Here is a 17,517-nt window from a genome sequence, read left to right as displayed (position 1 = left end):
ACCACTTATTAACTATCTCTTCCGCCGAACAGAGCCAAATAGCAAGCGCAACGGAAGGAAGTTGCTGGTTTTCTTTCGATGTTGTAAAGTTGTCCCCCTCACTCAGTGTGTTATTTAAAGAAATATGATCACCTTTATCAATAACTTGTCATCCTTAAGGTACGGTTGTGCGGTTACTTCGGAAAGTTTGGCTTCGAATTTCGCATTCGTATTCGTAAGATCTGTGGATATCATATCGCTGAACGGCATGTCCTGGAGGCGGTATAACAGTAATAAGTAAGATTAATTAACGCTCTTTGATAACAGTAATCGCTTCGCTCACCTGGTTCAGTATGATAATTTTATGGCGGAAGAATTTCTTCGTTTCCATCTGCCCGTACATGGCTCCCGATGCCAGAACCACGTTCGGAGTTTTACGCAGCTCATCATCCCACGCTGAAAGTTGTTCCAGCTGGACGTACAGCAAATCACCACCAGCCCTCTCCACCGTTCTCGCATGTAGCCGTAAATTCAAGCCGGAAATTACGAACACCGCACTCGAGAACGTCGGCCCTATCCCGACCGGAGCGGACTGCAGGCGCTTGGTAAAGTTTTCGATCTTCCAGAAGTACTTGAACACCTTCGCATCACCGGTAGAGATGATCGTGTTGTTGAACCGGTACACTTCATAGTCTCGCAAACCACCACTGAAAGGATCAGATGTGCAGTCAACGTAATTTTAGAACCGACCACATTCTGCACCATTTACTGCACACTTACGTGAGAAACCTGGTTTCGGTCGGTTTATCAATGGGTTTGAAGGCGATGGCCGGATGCACCGAGCCTTGCGCGTTCTTTTCATCACCGGATATGCGAGAATTCAGAGATGAATCCCGTTGCAAGCCAGTGGGAAGCTGCTTGACTAGCTGGCTGTTGCTTTTCGTAACGGTAGCACCGCCTTTAGCCGGTACCGCTGATCCTTCTTCATCATCGTCATCGTCATAATCGTCATCTTTAAACACTACCGCCCCGCTGAATGGCGTTGTCTGAGGTATGGAAGATGGCGTAGTGATCGAACGATCGATGGTTGGTGGCTGAGTCACTGGCACTGGGACTGTTGGTGGCTGAGGAAGCACTGTATTGGAGGCCGTTTGCGATGCCGATACGACCCGTTTCACGGATCTATAAACCGACGGTTGTAACGGTGGCGGATTAAAGTATGGATCACGGATCATTTTACGTATATTTTGTAACTCATCCAGTAGCTTGGCCTCTAGGGTGCGAAAAGCCGTAAGCATTTCATCTTGGGACGGGATGGGTGGAAATAAAACACATCCAGCTCATTAGCACACGTGTGGTTAATTGGAAATGAATACCGCCTTGGATACCTGTTCCGCATACTCCTACCAGCGTCTTGCTGATCGAAGCCTGGGCACTCGCTTCGATATCGCCGGATGTGATCGTACACTGGGCCGTCTGGGTTTCGTATGGCGTATCCGGGGTCTCCGGGGCGGCTCCTGTGCGAAGATAATATATTCCTTTCGGTAAGCCACACCACGCTCTAAAATCCGCACTACTACCGCGTACCGCGATTCCGTTACCTTCCTTGGTTGCATTGCTTTCCTGGCCTGCAACAACGGATCGTGGAAACTCGCACGTCAGGATCATGCATGATAGCACCACGTAATAGGCAAGAGAACGCATCGTCGCACCGTCACTCGCTTGAACCGAACAAATCTTCACACTCGCCACACCACCGAAGGGAAGTAGAATAACTTAATTGGTAGTTTCCTGGAGTGGCTCCTTTCGTACACTCCCGCTGTCTTGTAATGTGAAACGATCCGGACACGACATGTGAATGCCTCTCCGGAGCACTCGAGGGCTGATAGGTGCAACGGTGTTCTAGGCTGGCGGGCCGAAACTCGGCGACTGATCATACCAGCTGTCTGGCGGCAGGAGCGCAATTAAAATGCTATTTTTAAGCGCACGAGAGAGGAGACAAAAACCCAAACATACAACAGCATGACGGTATGGCGCCCACCCCATCGAACGGGGATTTCCTCAATCCAAACTCGCATACCGTCCGTCCGTCCGTCCATCCGTCCGTCCGTCCGTCCGTATCACCTTCTACCTATCGCGGTCGCTGTAGTCGAGGTGCGAAAAGCCTGTCATTGATCAGCCGCACGGACCGACAACGTGCTACAGATAGGCGGCCCCACGCCTCGTTGATTAAAAGCCGCGCAACGGCATATATTAAACAACTTTGCTGTTAAGTTTACCGAGCGTAACAACGAGAAAGGTCATTTCGCAGGAGGCCTTGCACCATAACAACGATGGAACATCGGTGTAAAACCAAACTGCGACACCTCGACGGGAATTTGGCCGGCAAACGGTGAATTCGCGGGAATTCATGTGGGAAACTGAACTGCTGAGTGCGCACTACAGTGGGTTACTGAAGGACTTCAATTGCTGATTCCTTTTTAGGTCAACGATCGGTCCCCGGTCGGACACACACTTCTGCTTCTGAGGATTACTGTTATGCGAGCAGCATATTCAATACCATGCCCACCTCCTCAAGTGTTTCACATTAGAGCGACTTGCGACGTTGCATAACACAAGAGCTGTGCGAGCGATAGCGATCAGAATTACTCGACCAACACGCGCGCACACCAGATGGCCGCCCGATGTAATTTCACACTTTTATGCCATTTATGGACCGTGCACGCTCCACGTGGTGGTCATTTTGTCGGTCGCCATTGTCTCTCGTATCGGCAAATAGTTTGGGGCCCGAAATTCCCGAAATAATGCAGATCAAGTTCAAAGCCAACTCTGGGCCGCGCGCCGTGATCGTTCATAACACCCTCCCTCCCGCTGCCATTCATTATGCTCGATAGCCGTGTAGGTGCTTCCCAACCGGAGCCACCGGTTATGTCGGGGGTGTTGTATAATTTCAATTGGCAAAACACCGTTCAACCTGTTGACCAAATTAGAGTTCCAAATAAAAAAAACCGTGCCAAGATCGGGCTCACGATCGCACGAAGCACACATATTCCCATGCTCGTGAGCAATCGGCATGGCATTGGGAAGCAGGAAATTGATGCGAAATGATGATGCGAACACCGGTTGCCGGAAGGATTTGTTAGCGACGCGACGTGCGACGCGCGATGGGACGGGATGGGCCATTGTTTACCATTTCCTGGCCAACCCGCGGCCAATGGATTGCGGCAATCAGGCTGCGGCTGCGGTTTACTACAATGACTGGAACTGTGGCGTGTGCGGATCTTGATGGGACTGTAATGTGACGACAAACCTGTCGACCATAACGATGGTGGGGAAGGGGGGGCGAGGGCGAGGGTACGTTATTTAGTTCAGACGCCACGGTGAAAGTGCGACCGCCGCGTATGGGACCTGGGGGCGCCCTCAACCGTAAGGTGTTCCGTCCCTCCTACCGTTTTATGTTTCTATTACTTCACTCCAAGACCCAAGGTGGCCAAGTGTGTGAGGAGTATGCGTTTGTGGATGCTTTGCTTAATTCCCCTGCGTTCCATTCCGCTGGCTTTATTTCCTTGGCTAACGAAATTAGTGAGTATCGCGGCAGTCGTCGCCGCCGCAGACGGAACGGCAGCACCTGCTGCGGATTTTGTGGCGCAACCGGCCGCACACCAGGTCGAAATGATGGGACACGATGCGTAATCGGTTGGAGTCGCCCATTCCGCGTGAGGGTGCTTTCGGAAGTTTAATTTAAATTTCGGAAGTGTTACGGTATGCCCAAAAAAAAAAGGGGGAATATACTATTTCCCCAGGCACTCCTTCGTATTGCTACTGCAACTCCACACCAAGGCGACCACACATGCACTAGCCGGATACAGAGGAAACAGTGTGCAGGTTGTTCCATAAAAGTAGTAAGCAAAAGCATTTAGCTAGGTTCTAAAACATTTTTTAAAGATTTCTTTCAATGCAAAAACATTTCCCTCTCTCTCTCTCTCTCTCTATCTAAAGAATTATTTAAAGGGGAACAAAGGTATTGGTATTGAGTTTCTTTGGACCGAATTTATTTTTAACATTCTTTCATGAATACCAAGCATTTCAAGAGTACTGATTTCATTGATTTTCAAAATATCTCCCCTCATACTTGGTTCAATGCGTTTCGCTACTTTAAAGATGGCTGACCTAGGTATTTTTTTGATGATATTTTTTTAACTGTTTTCCACAAATGCTAATTCTTTGGAGAATATTGTGTAAAACTTATGGATCAATCGAAGTAAAACCAACAAAGATAATGTTTTTTGAAAAATCGCACCTCATGCATGGCTTAATGCATCGCACGCTACTTTGAAGCGTGTTTCCCAAAACCATCGATTTCAAAGTCGGTGCCCGCTGGTAAAACAAATATAAACAAATATAAAACAGAATTTGCCGGCATTTTCATTTATCTAAAAATTTGTTTCGACAAAATACAGATACCGACTTCTTTATTGATTTTAACGCTGGTTGTCACACAAATTTGGGCCGGGATACAATTGTTTCAAACATCATACCTCTAGGGTTCCGCAGGTGCTTTGTAGCGAACATCACAGTTGTATATTATATTCTTTTTTTATATTATTTTATTATAGAGGTTTTAAACTTTAAAAGTTCTTTCACCTCTTATATTATATCCTTGATCTTCAGGGAACCTATCGCCGAGAGAATTCTCATGAGAGACCACGATTTTTCGCGCGTTTAGAAAACATGCAACTATCGACTTTGGTAGATATGATTTGATTGATATAAGTGTCACGCCTATCAATCATTTGGGAAAAAACAATCCCTAGAACAAAGTGTATTAGATGCGCAAGAACGATAAAGAATCATACTGCAACTGCGCAATGTAATGATCATCATTTATGAAACCACCATCTCGAAGCATCCAGCAACTCTCCGATCACGCACGTAATGCTGGCATAATTCAATTGAAACTTGTATCTTATGCTCCCTCGCGTACCTGAATCCAAGACTAATTTCGATCAACGGTTAACGCGTGGTTCGCTCGTGGCACCGAGTGTTTGGTAGCAAAGCGTGACAAAAGGCATCATTTGAGGCTAATCGATTTTTGGGGCAGGAGAGTGTTTGACACTCCACTCCATTCCACTCCACTCTCACTGGCACTGGCGGCGGCATTTAGCCATAATTGCCATTGGCGTCCGGCGGCGGTGCCAATGGTGCGCTTTGCGATGTAGTTTCAAATAAATTGCTTAACCCATGCTGATGAGTCGCGAGTAATGGCGTAATCGAGCACCCGGGAATAGCACCCGGGTCCTGCCTATTGGCCACACGCCACAAGTACCTCCTCGGGCCCTGGTCCGGGTTTGGCCACAAAGAAAATGGACATCGGACGCGAAGGAGCAGGCAAGAAAAAGGCCAACCTAGCTCATTGCAGCCCTTTTCGCTATGATGCAATTATTTGTTACGTGCCATAGGTCTCGATAAGTGCCTCCATGCTCTGTGTGTGTCGCTCCGACAGCACTCGGACCCTCCGGTAGCATAATCTGTCGTCATTGATAGGATCAAATGGTATGCACAGTGATCGGGAGAAGCATTATGCCATTTATAGAATAGCTTAATGGTGGTCAGGTGGCGCTGTCTGTTTTTGTGAGGAGTTCGCTTCGCTATCACGCTATTTATTGACAAGGAAACCGAAGCCAAGGTACCATGCACTGTTCTCGGGCACCATAAGTTTACGTAATTCCTTTTGCGTCTCGAGAAATTAGAGCAATGTGTATAGCGGATACTAACGGCGAAAAATGATAAAGACTGGAGGTGGAAAGTAACATCTCTTCCCTTCTCGCTCATAATGCAGCACGCAAGTGTTGTAACAACACATTATCCATCCTCGATCCTGTCCTAATCTAAGCGAAAGCATTCACTCTTGGCCCCGTGGATCCAAGGATCGATCCATTCCCGCGTGTCCGACGACGCAGATGGAACCGACGGATGTGTGTTTACAAAAAGTTTAGCATGCTGTTGACCCTTTGGTTGGTTAGGTGTTGCCGACTGCTGCTAGGCCGAGCCGCGGCCATTCCACTGCCAGTGAATCCGGTTGAAGCAATCGTTCGACGAGCCGCCGGTGCAGCATGATGCACATATGCGTCCCCCCAAACACCGCCACGCGAACAGACCGCGTCGTGATCGTGATCGTCGTCGTTTGGAGCCGCACGGCAAAACGCGTGTTCGCGTACGTACTTTCTCTCGTTGGAACATGATTTTTCCCGAGAAGAAATGGCAAATGAACGGAAGGTTCGGAAGGAATTGGCCCGGCTGCTAACGACGTCCGCAATTAGCTGGGGGCCCCGCAGAGCCTTGACTTTGTCTATCCGCGTGAAACATGCGGACTGTCTGGTGGCTGCTACATATGCTCTGCCCGTGCTGCGTACACACTTTAGGCGGTTGTACAGTGACTAAAATGTAGTTGCTCAATGATCAGCCGCATTTAATTACTTTCAGTGTGATGAAACATTCGATATTCAAATTCGCCCTTCTCACGATTTCTATTAAGCTCTAAAAAGGGGTTTATCAAATCGCTAAAAAGGGTTTGTTTGAATATTCATTCGTAAATCGTCTGTATAATGTTTGTGGCAAATTAATTTATGAGATTCCAATTGACGCATCTTCTAATAAACAGATTTAAACGATCGTAGCTCACTCAGCCATTGATGGTACCGATGATGAAAGTGATCAATTAAAACAACCTGCAACCCCCTGGACTGGCCTGGAAACGATACTATTCATAGCATGATTTACGCAGCTGCGATCGAAAATGGCTTTTCACGCGCATCCACAATCAATTAGCCAAATCCAACAGGGAACCAAAACAAGACCAACAAATTGCACCGATCGATCACCAGCAGAGATCAGAGTGTGGATAACAGGTTCGAACCGTATACCCCACCTCCCCATGAGTCGCTTTCCCCCGTGAATGTCAAAACACAGCCCCAAAAAAGCGAACGCGCGTTCATGATCGACCTTCACCCTTAGTAACGAAATAACAAAGCACGCATCGGGATCGAACCGGACATCGCATCGGCGGCGTCGGCGGCTCGGGCAGGTTCGATTGGGCAGCCCAGCTCGGCTTCAGCCACCGAACAACATTATCATGCCCGATATGCCCGACTGTTGGTGGGTTGGTGTAGGTCAAGGTGAGCTTGGCTGCTGCATGTCCAGTGGCGTTGTTTGTACGCCCGTTCAGCCGCTCCTTGAGTCCTTCGCCTTTTGGTGCATTGTTGCGTCGAAATGAGATGCCCACCGTGATTGGCCATGCCGGTTGATGCAACGAAATAATTGTTTTCTGCTGCTGGCTTCGAATCCATATAGCAACCACACTACGCATCCCGTTTGAAACTGGTGTTCAGGTTCAGAATGTAGAACACAAAGTGGCACAATGAAGAGAGAGAGAGAAGAGAATGAAGGATCGCGGCCAGATGATAGCGGCGGAGCAAGAGGGAACCGTTTAGAAATTTTAAACTCCATAAATTAGGTCACCGAAACCGGTACAGGCACCGGCACCAGCGTATCTTGGGAACCCTTTTGCGCTTCACCTACAGACCGTGCATCCATGATGAGCAGCTGGGCGTTCGTTCACTCGTGCGGTCACTGGCTGGCTGCGGGCCCCCGCCACTGGCGTATAACCAATGCTCAGTAATGGATCGTACGGCGCCTCTGTGCACGTTCCGGTGTAATAATGGGTCTATCGGTATGATCTTTTTCTTTTTTTTTTATGATGAAATCTCGCCTCATCGTGTGCGTATGTCTGGCTGAGCGATTCGATCATCCTCCTTAAGGCACAGCACAAGTAATGTTTAGTGTTCGTGTACCCTTCACATAATTTCTCCTTCAAGAGGGCTACAGGCCCCTTAGGGGTACTCTTGGCCCGGGCTTGGTGAGATGTTGCAGCCACCGTTTGCATAATCGAGGTAACCCCGATTGTGGCCCGAATTCCGCGGTAAGTCAGGTCGATCAATTGTTAATTAACATCGATGATCGATTGTACTTGTTACTAAATTCCAACACAGACACGCAAACAGACACAGGCGCACTCTGTGCCGTATTGTCTTAATGCGTTTTGCATCGCGGACAGCGGCAAAAGGAGCTCAAGATCGATCCCAAAAGTGGATAAAGGTTACAGCGCATCTCGAGAGGTGGCTCAAGCAAGTTTACTTGCAAACCACCCTCGGTACCAAGAGTGGGGTCCATGGTCGTCAATTTCGTTGTACTGGACCACGACTTTTGGGGACGCGAGCTGCAGCACGCGAGCTGCATCCATTGCGCGCAGCAGTGAACCAATCTCACGCCAACTGCACCCCACCATTGGCCATTGGCGCACGAGTCACTATTTCGTTTCGCCGACTACCACCACCACCACCATCACCACCAGCCGTGCCGTGGCTATCATCGTATTGGCAAAGTGAAAGAAAAGAAATGCGGAGGAAAAGAAATCGCCACCCCTCCCTGGACCGAGTGCGGCGCACAGGGCAGTTCTGTGAAAGAAAAACCTTTTTTTTTTGTTGTACAAATTTATCACACAATACTCGAAATTGAAATTAAATTAACGAAACTACACCGATCCAGTTGGAGGCAGGATTTGTGAATCAGAAAAGATGTTAATTGAAAAACATCAAAACCTTGAAATACATTGAATGTTTCGTTGCTTCAGGCGCATTCAAGTCTTTTGTCCACAAAATCCACACTTCGTACACCAGCGCCCGCGATAAGTGGTATCCAATGGCATGGCCTTAAGAGCCAGCTCCATAGTGTCTCCAGCAGGCAGAGTACCACCCTGTGGCACGGCACGGAACGGCAGCTTCGAGGCGTTGGGCCTTTGGCGAACACCGTCGTCAGCTGGGAACCACGAGCGCGGTTGCGGCTGCGGTTGCGGTTGCTGGTCCGCGTGCTGGCCGCACCAGTTCGTCCTGAGTCGTTGGAGCTTTCGCTCGTTCGCTCGCTCGTAGGCCCGCCGTGACATCGCAGCCACTTCGATCTTTTTTGTTTCTTCTCTTTGGTCGGTCGGGTGTCTGGCGTGGCGCGGTCACCCACCACGGTTAGCATAGCATCGAGGATCGGAGCATCGCGGAGCGGTTCGCGCATGTAGCTAAAGCCGATCCTCACCATCCTACCTGGCTGCCGGTAATTTTGTTTGTGACGCTTTCTCGAATGTGCTTCCGTGAGGCCGCCCGCGCGGTGTGACTGGTGCTGGGAGTCGTGCTAATTATGAAAGAAATGCTCTGGAGATGATGATGAGGCGCAACGGTACCTAACAACATAGCTTTGTTTGTGGTGGTGCTGGTGATTGTTGAAAATTCCCAAAAAGTTCTGCCTAACGAGTGTTCTGTGATGCGAAGTGATCGCGATCGCCTCAGAATTGAGGATGCCGCTTATCTATTGGCCATTTGGTTCATCCCTTTTCTTTTTCCATTAGGATACCCGTGCCCGTGTGTAAAGTGTGCTAGAGTGTATGTGCGCCTGTTTACTAGTGATTGCTAGAGTGATTTCGAGCACAGAGCCTATGTCCAGTAACGGTGCCCGACGGAAACCACTTTCCGTGTTCCGTGCTGCCCAGCGTCGTGTCCTGTGCCTGCGGTTGGGACGATGAACTTGATGAAACCGATCCACGGTGTTTGCTTCATCTTTTTGGGATTACTATCAGCACTAAAATGTCACACGTTAGAAAGCGACGACCTGAAGCACCTGTCGGACCGAGAAATAGGTAGGTAGTGCAGCGCCCGACCCGCCGTGCCGGAACCCTTCCGGTGTGCAGTTTAGGAGTTTAGGAGTCCCTGCAAAAGGTCTCACTCGGGCGCTACGAGCGTCAAACGCATTTATCTCGAACCATTTCGGGAGCGCTCCTTTCACTCACGCGAATCACGCTTGCACGCCTGTCGTGGCCCTAGGTTTTTGGTCCCCGTCGCAGAGAGGCCAGAGTGTTTGTCGCTCCTTCTCGGCAGCTCTTTCACCAGCCTTGGATATGAACTTGACTTTGGACCTGACCGGACAGACTGCGCACGGCATTATTGCCTGCCAGTCTGCCTGCCGTGCGGAGCATTCGCCGTCAGTGCCTGCGGAAACAAGTGAAAGTTTGAGAAACGCGCCCGCGCGCCTGCGTTTGCGCACGATCATGCGACCCAACCGACCGGCCAGCTCCCTCAGGCTGATAGCCCCGATATTTTCGGTGTCGGTTCGCCGAACGAACGGTGATACTACTACTGCTAGTAGCTCGAACGAAGTGGCATGCGCAGAGGTAAAAAATACTCACGTTCGCATGTTAAAAACGAACAGTTTTTTTTGTGAAGTGCGGTTAATCGTTTTTTTTTGTTGTTAGAACGAAAGAAACGCTTATAACTCACATAGACGACCGAACCGAACGATGCTTTTCTTTCGTTTCGTAATTGTTTCGCACAAATTGCTAAGGTGTACGTGCTAGTCTTTCATTGGCGCATGTTTTTCCTCCTGTGACAAAGCAAAAGTGTGACGCGGCCTAAATTACCTTCACCATCGAACTAGCAACCTGTCTGCAGGGACTTTCGGTGATAATTTAATATGTCGTAGGATCGCAGGGCATCGAAGCGCTTTAAGGGGGGCTAGGATTTTTTGGATGGATTTTTTTATTACATATATTTTGTACATTTTTCTATGAATGCTGATTCTTTCAAGAGTGTGTTGAATTTTTGGGTCAATTGAAGTAAAAAATTGACAAAGATATAGATTTGCTAAAATCCACGCTTCGTAGAAGGCTCAATCGAGCTCACTACTACGCACCTCCATAAATTTGATACCATGGATGAAGTTTTTAATAAATCTTTCCCAAGATGGTACCAAATATTCCTCAAAGATTATAGTTTAATATGATATTCACTTAAAAATAGTAAATTGAATGGCTTCACAAATCGTCTGAGCCTTTTTGAAACCGAATTAACCTTGGTCCCCTTTTACGGCATTCAATGTAATCTGTGTATCAACACAGTCGGTTAACTTTTGACATTCAATAAATCTTAAATTTCATTGAGTGTTTGAGTGTTTGAGAATGATAGCTTTTGCTTTACGATGAAGCATATCGCCTAGCATCGCCTCTTACATCGAGCAATCACTAAATTCATTGAAAGTTTAATAAAAAAAAAATAAATACGTTAAATCCACCTTGCAAACGATTCCCCATCGAAACACTGGAGACAACTACCACTAGTGAGTAAGGGATTATTGCGTACTGGTCCTTGAAAAACAAACTTGGTCATTTTCGTGCAGCTCTGAATTATTGAGCAACATCTTAACGGACAAACAACGCTTGGCTAAAACAAACACTGCCAAGCAAGAGACCTGTCCGAAACTGCAGACAATTTGGTCTGAAATTGGGCCCGAAAAATTTCGAAAAAGAAAGAGAAACTATGTTTCAGTTGATTGAATCTAAGATCCATTTGATCGGATCTGATGGAAAATGTTATGCTGGGCGATCAGATAATGATGCTGCTTACATGCTTCAGTGCACCACACGAAAAGATTTAAATAGAATGATGCATACAGTATGCAAAAATTTGTATGTACATTGCAAGAAATTTACGTTTTGGTAGATCTTTCAGGGAAGCCCGTTGCCTAAAAATCACATCACATATCACACAAATCACAAACTATTCGCTTACATACCATTTTGCTTTTTACTTTTTCCAAAAGGACCGGCTTAAAAAAAAAGTTATGTTCGTAACAATGGAGTAATATAAAAAAACACGTTAAAAAAGTTCCAAAATAGTCAACTAACAATTTTTTCAATTTTCAACATCAGTTTCAACGACGAATTTGAGTTCTTTCATCCCAAGCATATCTTTTGAGGCCCTTTTGATAGTTTTATTGCCGAAAATAATGGAGTTATGTATTAGGGTGAAGGTTACCATGGAAAATCAATCGAAACGTAAATTTCTTGCATGGATGAATAAAATGTTTTTGCATATTGTATAGTATGGTGTTGACATAGCTATTCAGACCGTGGTTCGATTATTTCAAATAAAAACATAATTGACTAATTTCGTATTCTGAGATGCACCGAGAAGATGCAGATGAGATGAACAGACCAATACACCAATATACACCAATTATGGAGTTGCAGTGACATGGTCGCCTTCATCTTTCTTTGAGGTCTTTACCATTCTTATGGACCGAAAAGTGTCCCGAGACTTACCTATTTCTCTTCGTGTGGCTTTATGCCTTAACACTTTATATAGATAATAAAATGTTTCCCCATTCTCTTCTTGTAGTAGAATCGTTGGTAAAGCAATGGGCTCCCCTGGTATGGTTGGCACCCAACGAAAAGTACATGCCGGGGGATGTGTCCAAGTTTCTTGAGCATGTCCACGCCGAGGAAGCGAAGGTCGTGACCGTCTATCCGGGCAGTGAGATCACGGAGTTCGACGATCTAAACAGCTACGACAATGGTATGACCAACGAGCTTTCCTACTACGATCCCGTGGTGCAGCAACAGCAGGGACGATTTCGCAACAAGCGAAACTTCAAGGACTCGTCCACGTCGTTGGATCTGCTGTTCGACCTGCCCATCGGGAATGAGTCGAAAAATTGGTACCTCGTGACCAACGGCAATGTCGACGAGCTGATCGCCGACCAGGAGTCCTTCATCCACGGGCAGAACCCTCTGAAAGAAGATGTGCCAATATATGCGGTAATCAGCACGTGCAGACAGCCGGCACCCGGCATGTTGCACATGCCTGACAGTTTGCCATTCCCTCTGCCAACGACGACGGGCTCGTATCAGTCCACCAGCCCACCAGTGTTTCATAGTATAAATAATCAAGAGAATGGTAAGTCGCCCCCCCCCCCCCCCCCCCTCCAAATGGCATATCATATCGGTGAGCTAAATTATATTTTTCCTCCAACTGTGTCCCCCGGAACTGGATTAGAAGTGACATATACAGCTAAGGATCGTCCACCGTACAAGCGCAACCCGTACGCACCGACGCCCAAAAACATCTTTGAACTGCAACCCAATCTGCGGCAGGCTGTGGACAAGGTGGAGAAAAGCATTCGCTTGATCCGCAGACGACGAAGAGATGCGCAAGAAGACAGCACACCCACTACTGAGCCGCCACCCCCCGATCAACCACTTGCATCGGATGCAACGGCCAGAAAAGTCATCGTTGAGTCATCGGCTCCTGGCATACGGGACAACACTATCCAATACGGTGCGGATGAGTCAATCGAGAATGCGTCTCCTAGCGAAGAGAACGAGGAATGGGAAACCATTACTGAGCGCAGACATGACAAAGCACGCTATCCGGACGACGGCTCCTCGCAGTATCCTCACTTCCACGTCACCTATTGGATGTTCTATCCCTACAGTCAGGTATGAGTGTCTGGGTTATAGCTCCAGTATTTGCAGTGCTCTTTGCATTGAATGTATTGTCCGGTTTTTTAGGGAAAAGTGATCTGCACCATTGATTTGGGACCATTCGGACCATGGCCGATACCACTGCTATTTGGTATGTGTCTCGGCACCAGGAAGGAGTTTGGAAGTCACGTTGGCGACTGGGAACACATGAGCCTTTCTTTTCGTGGAAGACGTGAGCCCGATGTAATGAGCGAGTTGTTTGACGAAATATGTGTGGCTCCGTCCGTCATGGCGCCATGGATTTACATCTTTCACTACATAACATTTTGCTTTGCAGGAGATGTACGTGTCAGCGCACGATGCAGGTGCATTCTACTCATACGAACGTCTGACAGGAACGTTCGAGTATCATAGTCAAGAGACGAGAAAAGGCATTCTCCAGCAACCAACCTTCCCCAAGACCGTCATCACTTCCGGCAATCATCCGGTACTGTTTGCTGCCGAAGGTTCCCACGGTTTATGGACGGCACCAGGAAAGCATAAGTTCGTGCGCGTACCACGCCTGTACGACATCAATGGATTCGGGATGCCTTGGTCTACGTGGAGAAACGTGGAGCTCATTCACGAGAATGAAGCCAAAGGTAACGTTATAGTTTACAGTACTCAAAGACTTCAGCTTAACTTTGGTTCACCTTGCAGGACGCAGCGCGTTGCGACCCAATTGGATGAAGTTCAATGGCCGGTGGGGTAATCCGAAAACAAAATGCCACCCCCTGAAACGTATCGGGTTGCACATTTGTGAGCTAACGGATGGACCTACGGGAATTCCACGCAAAAAGCACCACTTTAAGTGTAAAGCACGATAGGCTCCGCACCCGCCCGTCGTTCAGCGCAGTCTTTTACTTTAGCTATTTATTTTTCACCATATTTATTTCAAATCTATAATTATCCTCTCGTTCCACGGTTATAGCAATACATTTGCTGCTTACAAAAGTCATTTCCACTGCCGTCGTTTCGGGCTTTTGTTCGGGGTATCGAACAATATCGAATCAGCTGCGTTCCCCCTTCTTACCCTATCAAACGAGGAGCAGAATTGTTGATAGCGTGTTATTTTGCATATTGTACATAAGTACTCGCTACTTTTTTTGCCTTTCCTATTACAGTTAATGTAAATAATGTCTCTTTATCATAGCTCCTTACGAAAGCCAGCGTGTAGAAGGGTAATTGTAAAAATAAAAACATAGTTCAAACGGTATCATCGGTGCAGAGTTATTTATTTTATTTTTGACTGCGTGCATGGGCCATTATGAGTATGGAGGTGTGTTGGCTGCGTAAAATTTGCTTCGCATTTGGTTAAACACGTTCTCATCACGTTTGGGGATTTCCTACCGTTTTTCTGCTGAGAATTTGAAATTTAAACGAGTTCGAAACTGGTTCGAAAAGGCAAAGAAAATACACTGTACTGCATAAAAATTCCAACAATTTACGGTCAGCGCGCGACGTCCCACCACAACTTGTTTTGGAAAAACTCGGAAATTTTGTGGAAAATGACTCGCGACGCGGTAAACTTAATGGAAATGATTGTCCAGGAAATAGGTTCCGGTCAGTGTAAACGAAGTAAAGTGAGGGTCAGAAAGAGGTACCTGGATGATGATCCATCAAAGGTAAGTTCCGGTTTTGCCAAACAATCCGCAAGTTTTCCATTTACCGGTGCTCTGGCGCGTTTCCACAGGATGACCCCACTCCCTGCCCACGCTGTTCGAGTCGTGACCAAAGAAATATGGTACGCTACGTGTACATCAATCTCAACGAAGCCATCTACAAATGTGAGGCCCCGAACTGCATGTACCCGTTCGGGAACTACAAGTACAAAAACTTTGAAACCAACACCGTGTACCAGTACGAGAATCCGGAGGAAGCGATGCCTTTTTGTGATATCTCCGGCACAGCGACACTGGATCCGTTGGCACCGGCGTATTTCAATTTGGACTTTGTACCACCACAGTTGGACACAAAGCTTAGCGTTACGGAAGCAGACGGTGGAACCAAGTGCTCGTCGGTGAAACCCGCGCCAACATTCGATGTGGATGTGTTTGACGAAATCTTGAGAGATCTTTGGTCATCGACATCATCCGCAAACGCATCTCCAAAGACAGAACCCTCCGCTTCCGTATCGTCGCTGGCGAGTGGAGAATCCAAAAATGAACAGACGAGTAACAGTAACAACTCTTCAACCGCCCCGGCCAAGAGTCGGAAGCTGGAAAAATGCTTAAAAGCCGTCGAGCAAACGAAAACGAAAATGCGCAAGAATATGTTCAAGTATCCGCGGAAACACAAAGCGGCCGAACCGGCGAATGCGAAGCACGTCGTCGAAACGATCACCGATACCAAGCTGCGCATCACGAAGATTCCCAGCCAGTTGCCCAAGGATCTGCGCAGTGCAAACAACATTGAATTAAACAACATTTTAAAGGGTCTGGTCTACGATAAAGACATCAAACCGGCCGAGTTCATGGATACGCTCAGGAATGTGTCGAGACGAACGCTCACCAGTCCTTCCGATAAAACACAGCAAATGTTACACTTTATCAACAAGAGCATGGACAGTCGCGAGAGCAAGGAAAGCTTGCGACCGCTCGTCAGCTCCAACGTACAATCCGTACAAACTCAGAATCCGACGAGCGATGCTCCAGCTCCATCGAGTGTCTCAACGAGCGCGGCACCCTCGGTCGCGATAGGGGAAACACCCTTCATACAGATAAAGACGTGTGAAGCACAGGACAGCAGCGGGGGAATGGATTTGTTCATCAAATTATTAGAGTAAATCCGTGTCCCAAATCCCAAACAGAGCAGTAGATAGAGTTTTATTTCTAATATCATTCAGTCTCATTGATCGGTGGTCAGATGCAATCGTTCGGCGAAATACTCTTCCCGTGCCACACCGATAATCGCACAGGCGATGCGGTTACCCGAGTTGCCCGTCGTTTTGCTGTAATCATGTCCACCACGGCCAAGGTCATCCTCGAACTCCGTCACCGACAACGTTCTACCGATGATGCTGCGTTCGCCGACGAGCGTTATCTTTGAGTCCGCTAGCTGCACCTTTGCCAAGCCACCGCTGTAGGCGACAATGTTGCCGAGATCACCCACATGACGATTTGCGTCCTCTGGCGCACCGTGGTCGTTTCCGTCCGGATTGTAGTGTGGTCCGGTGGAGAGGCAACCACGTGAGAAATCGCCAAACTCATGGATGTGTAGACCGTGCTTGCCGGGTCGCAAACCTTCGATCGCACCCGTAACGGCCACCGATGTACCCTGGAATCAGATGGTGGTAGCCAGAAATAAAAGCGACAACCGCTAGTGGAACCCAGTAGTTTACAAAGTAGTTTCACAAAGTTCTTTTAGAACAGGTGATAATGATGACAGGTTTATTCTAATTTCGCTTCCCACAATACATGCACAAATAAGGAATCCCGCTTTCCCATGGAATAGATAACAGTATCACACTCCAACAGAGTACCTATGCACACGCAGCATGCTTGGATGGTACGTGTTTGAAATGCGACTGAGCAGAATGAGAGTTGGTGATGTGGAACAGCCGGATCATAGACAGCTGGGTGTTTATGCTTTGCACAATCCAATCACTCCGCACGCCAGGCGAGCTCCAGCGTTGCCGGTAGTTTTGCTCAGCTCATGGCCACCCAGGCCCAGATCGTCCGGATCGGCATGGACGACGAGCGAGCGGCCAACGACGTTCAGCGGTCCGCTGAGCGCAATCTGCTTCACGCTAAGATCGACCTTGGCTTCACCGGATCCATCAGCCACGATGTTGCCCATATCACCGGCATGGTGCTCGTCGGCCGTTGGCGCACCGTGCGTTTTACCGTGCGGGTTGAAGTGAGCTCCCGTCGACATGCACCCATTGGTGTTATCGCCGAACTCATGAATGTGAAAACCGTGATCGCCTGGTTTCAGACCGGTCACCGTGCCAGTGACCTTGACCGGATCCGACTCCACCTAAAATGTGCGTAATGATATACCGATTAGAGTGACCGAATGGATGGAACGCGCGAAGGATAAGAAGAAACTCTGGTTTACTCCTGAAAATTGTGTGGTGCTCGGGGCTTCATGTGTGTCTGCATAACAAGTAAATTATTCAAATAAGCATTCCCAATCAAACA

General features: G+C 47.8%; 4 protein-coding genes across 5 annotated transcripts in view; 2 read left to right on the top strand and 2 right to left on the bottom strand.

The window, feature by feature from the left end:
* Positions 1-5: 5 nt before the first annotated feature.
* Positions 6-1,901, bottom strand: LOC126576947 (uncharacterized). Its single transcript, XM_050238268.1, has 5 exons — positions 1,581-1,901; positions 1,368-1,496; positions 760-1,282; positions 323-686; positions 6-252 (listed from the first exon to the last, which is right to left on the bottom strand). The coding sequence occupies exons 1-5, from the start codon at positions 1,681-1,683 to the stop codon at positions 115-117; spliced, it is 1,257 nt and encodes a 418-aa protein (XP_050094225.1). The 5' UTR covers positions 1,684-1,901; the 3' UTR covers positions 6-114.
* A 7,699-nt stretch (positions 1,902-9,600) lies between these two features.
* Positions 9,601-14,212, top strand: LOC126576943 (uncharacterized). The gene is made up of 6 exons (XM_050238262.1): positions 9,601-9,718; positions 12,252-12,809; positions 12,909-13,351; positions 13,424-13,579; positions 13,674-13,977; positions 14,036-14,212. Exons 1-6 carry the CDS (start codon positions 9,601-9,603, stop codon positions 14,200-14,202), a joined length of 1,746 nt encoding a protein of 581 aa, XP_050094219.1. The 3' UTR covers positions 14,203-14,212.
* A 624-nt stretch (positions 14,213-14,836) lies between these two features.
* On the top strand, positions 14,837-16,181 carry LOC126576944 (uncharacterized). Its single transcript, XM_050238263.1, has 2 exons — positions 14,837-15,000; positions 15,069-16,181. Exons 1-2 carry the CDS (start codon positions 14,884-14,886, stop codon positions 16,158-16,160), a joined length of 1,209 nt encoding a protein of 402 aa, XP_050094220.1. The 5' UTR covers positions 14,837-14,883; the 3' UTR covers positions 16,161-16,181.
* LOC126576945 (superoxide dismutase [Cu-Zn]) overlaps positions 16,168-17,517 on the bottom strand; it is a 1,938-nt gene continuing 588 nt past the window's right edge. The window contains exons 2-3 of one of the 2 annotated variants that reach the window (XM_050238266.1): positions 16,982-17,353; positions 16,168-16,651 (exon numbers count right to left, since the gene is read on the bottom strand). In XM_050238266.1, the coding sequence (XP_050094223.1) occupies positions 16,223-16,651; positions 16,982-17,353 (801 nt within the window). In that variant the 3' untranslated portion in view covers positions 16,168-16,222. Of the gene's footprint in view, positions 16,652-16,732; positions 17,354-17,517 lie in introns of those variants that run through there. The other variant, XM_050238265.1, reaches the window with a different exon arrangement.

Source organism: Anopheles aquasalis, chromosome 3, assembly GCF_943734665.1.
Source record: "Anopheles aquasalis chromosome 3, idAnoAquaMG_Q_19, whole genome shotgun sequence".
Lineage (NCBI taxonomy): Eukaryota > Metazoa > Arthropoda > Insecta > Diptera > Culicidae > Anopheles > Anopheles aquasalis.
This window is presented reverse-complemented; position numbering and strand designations above follow the sequence as displayed.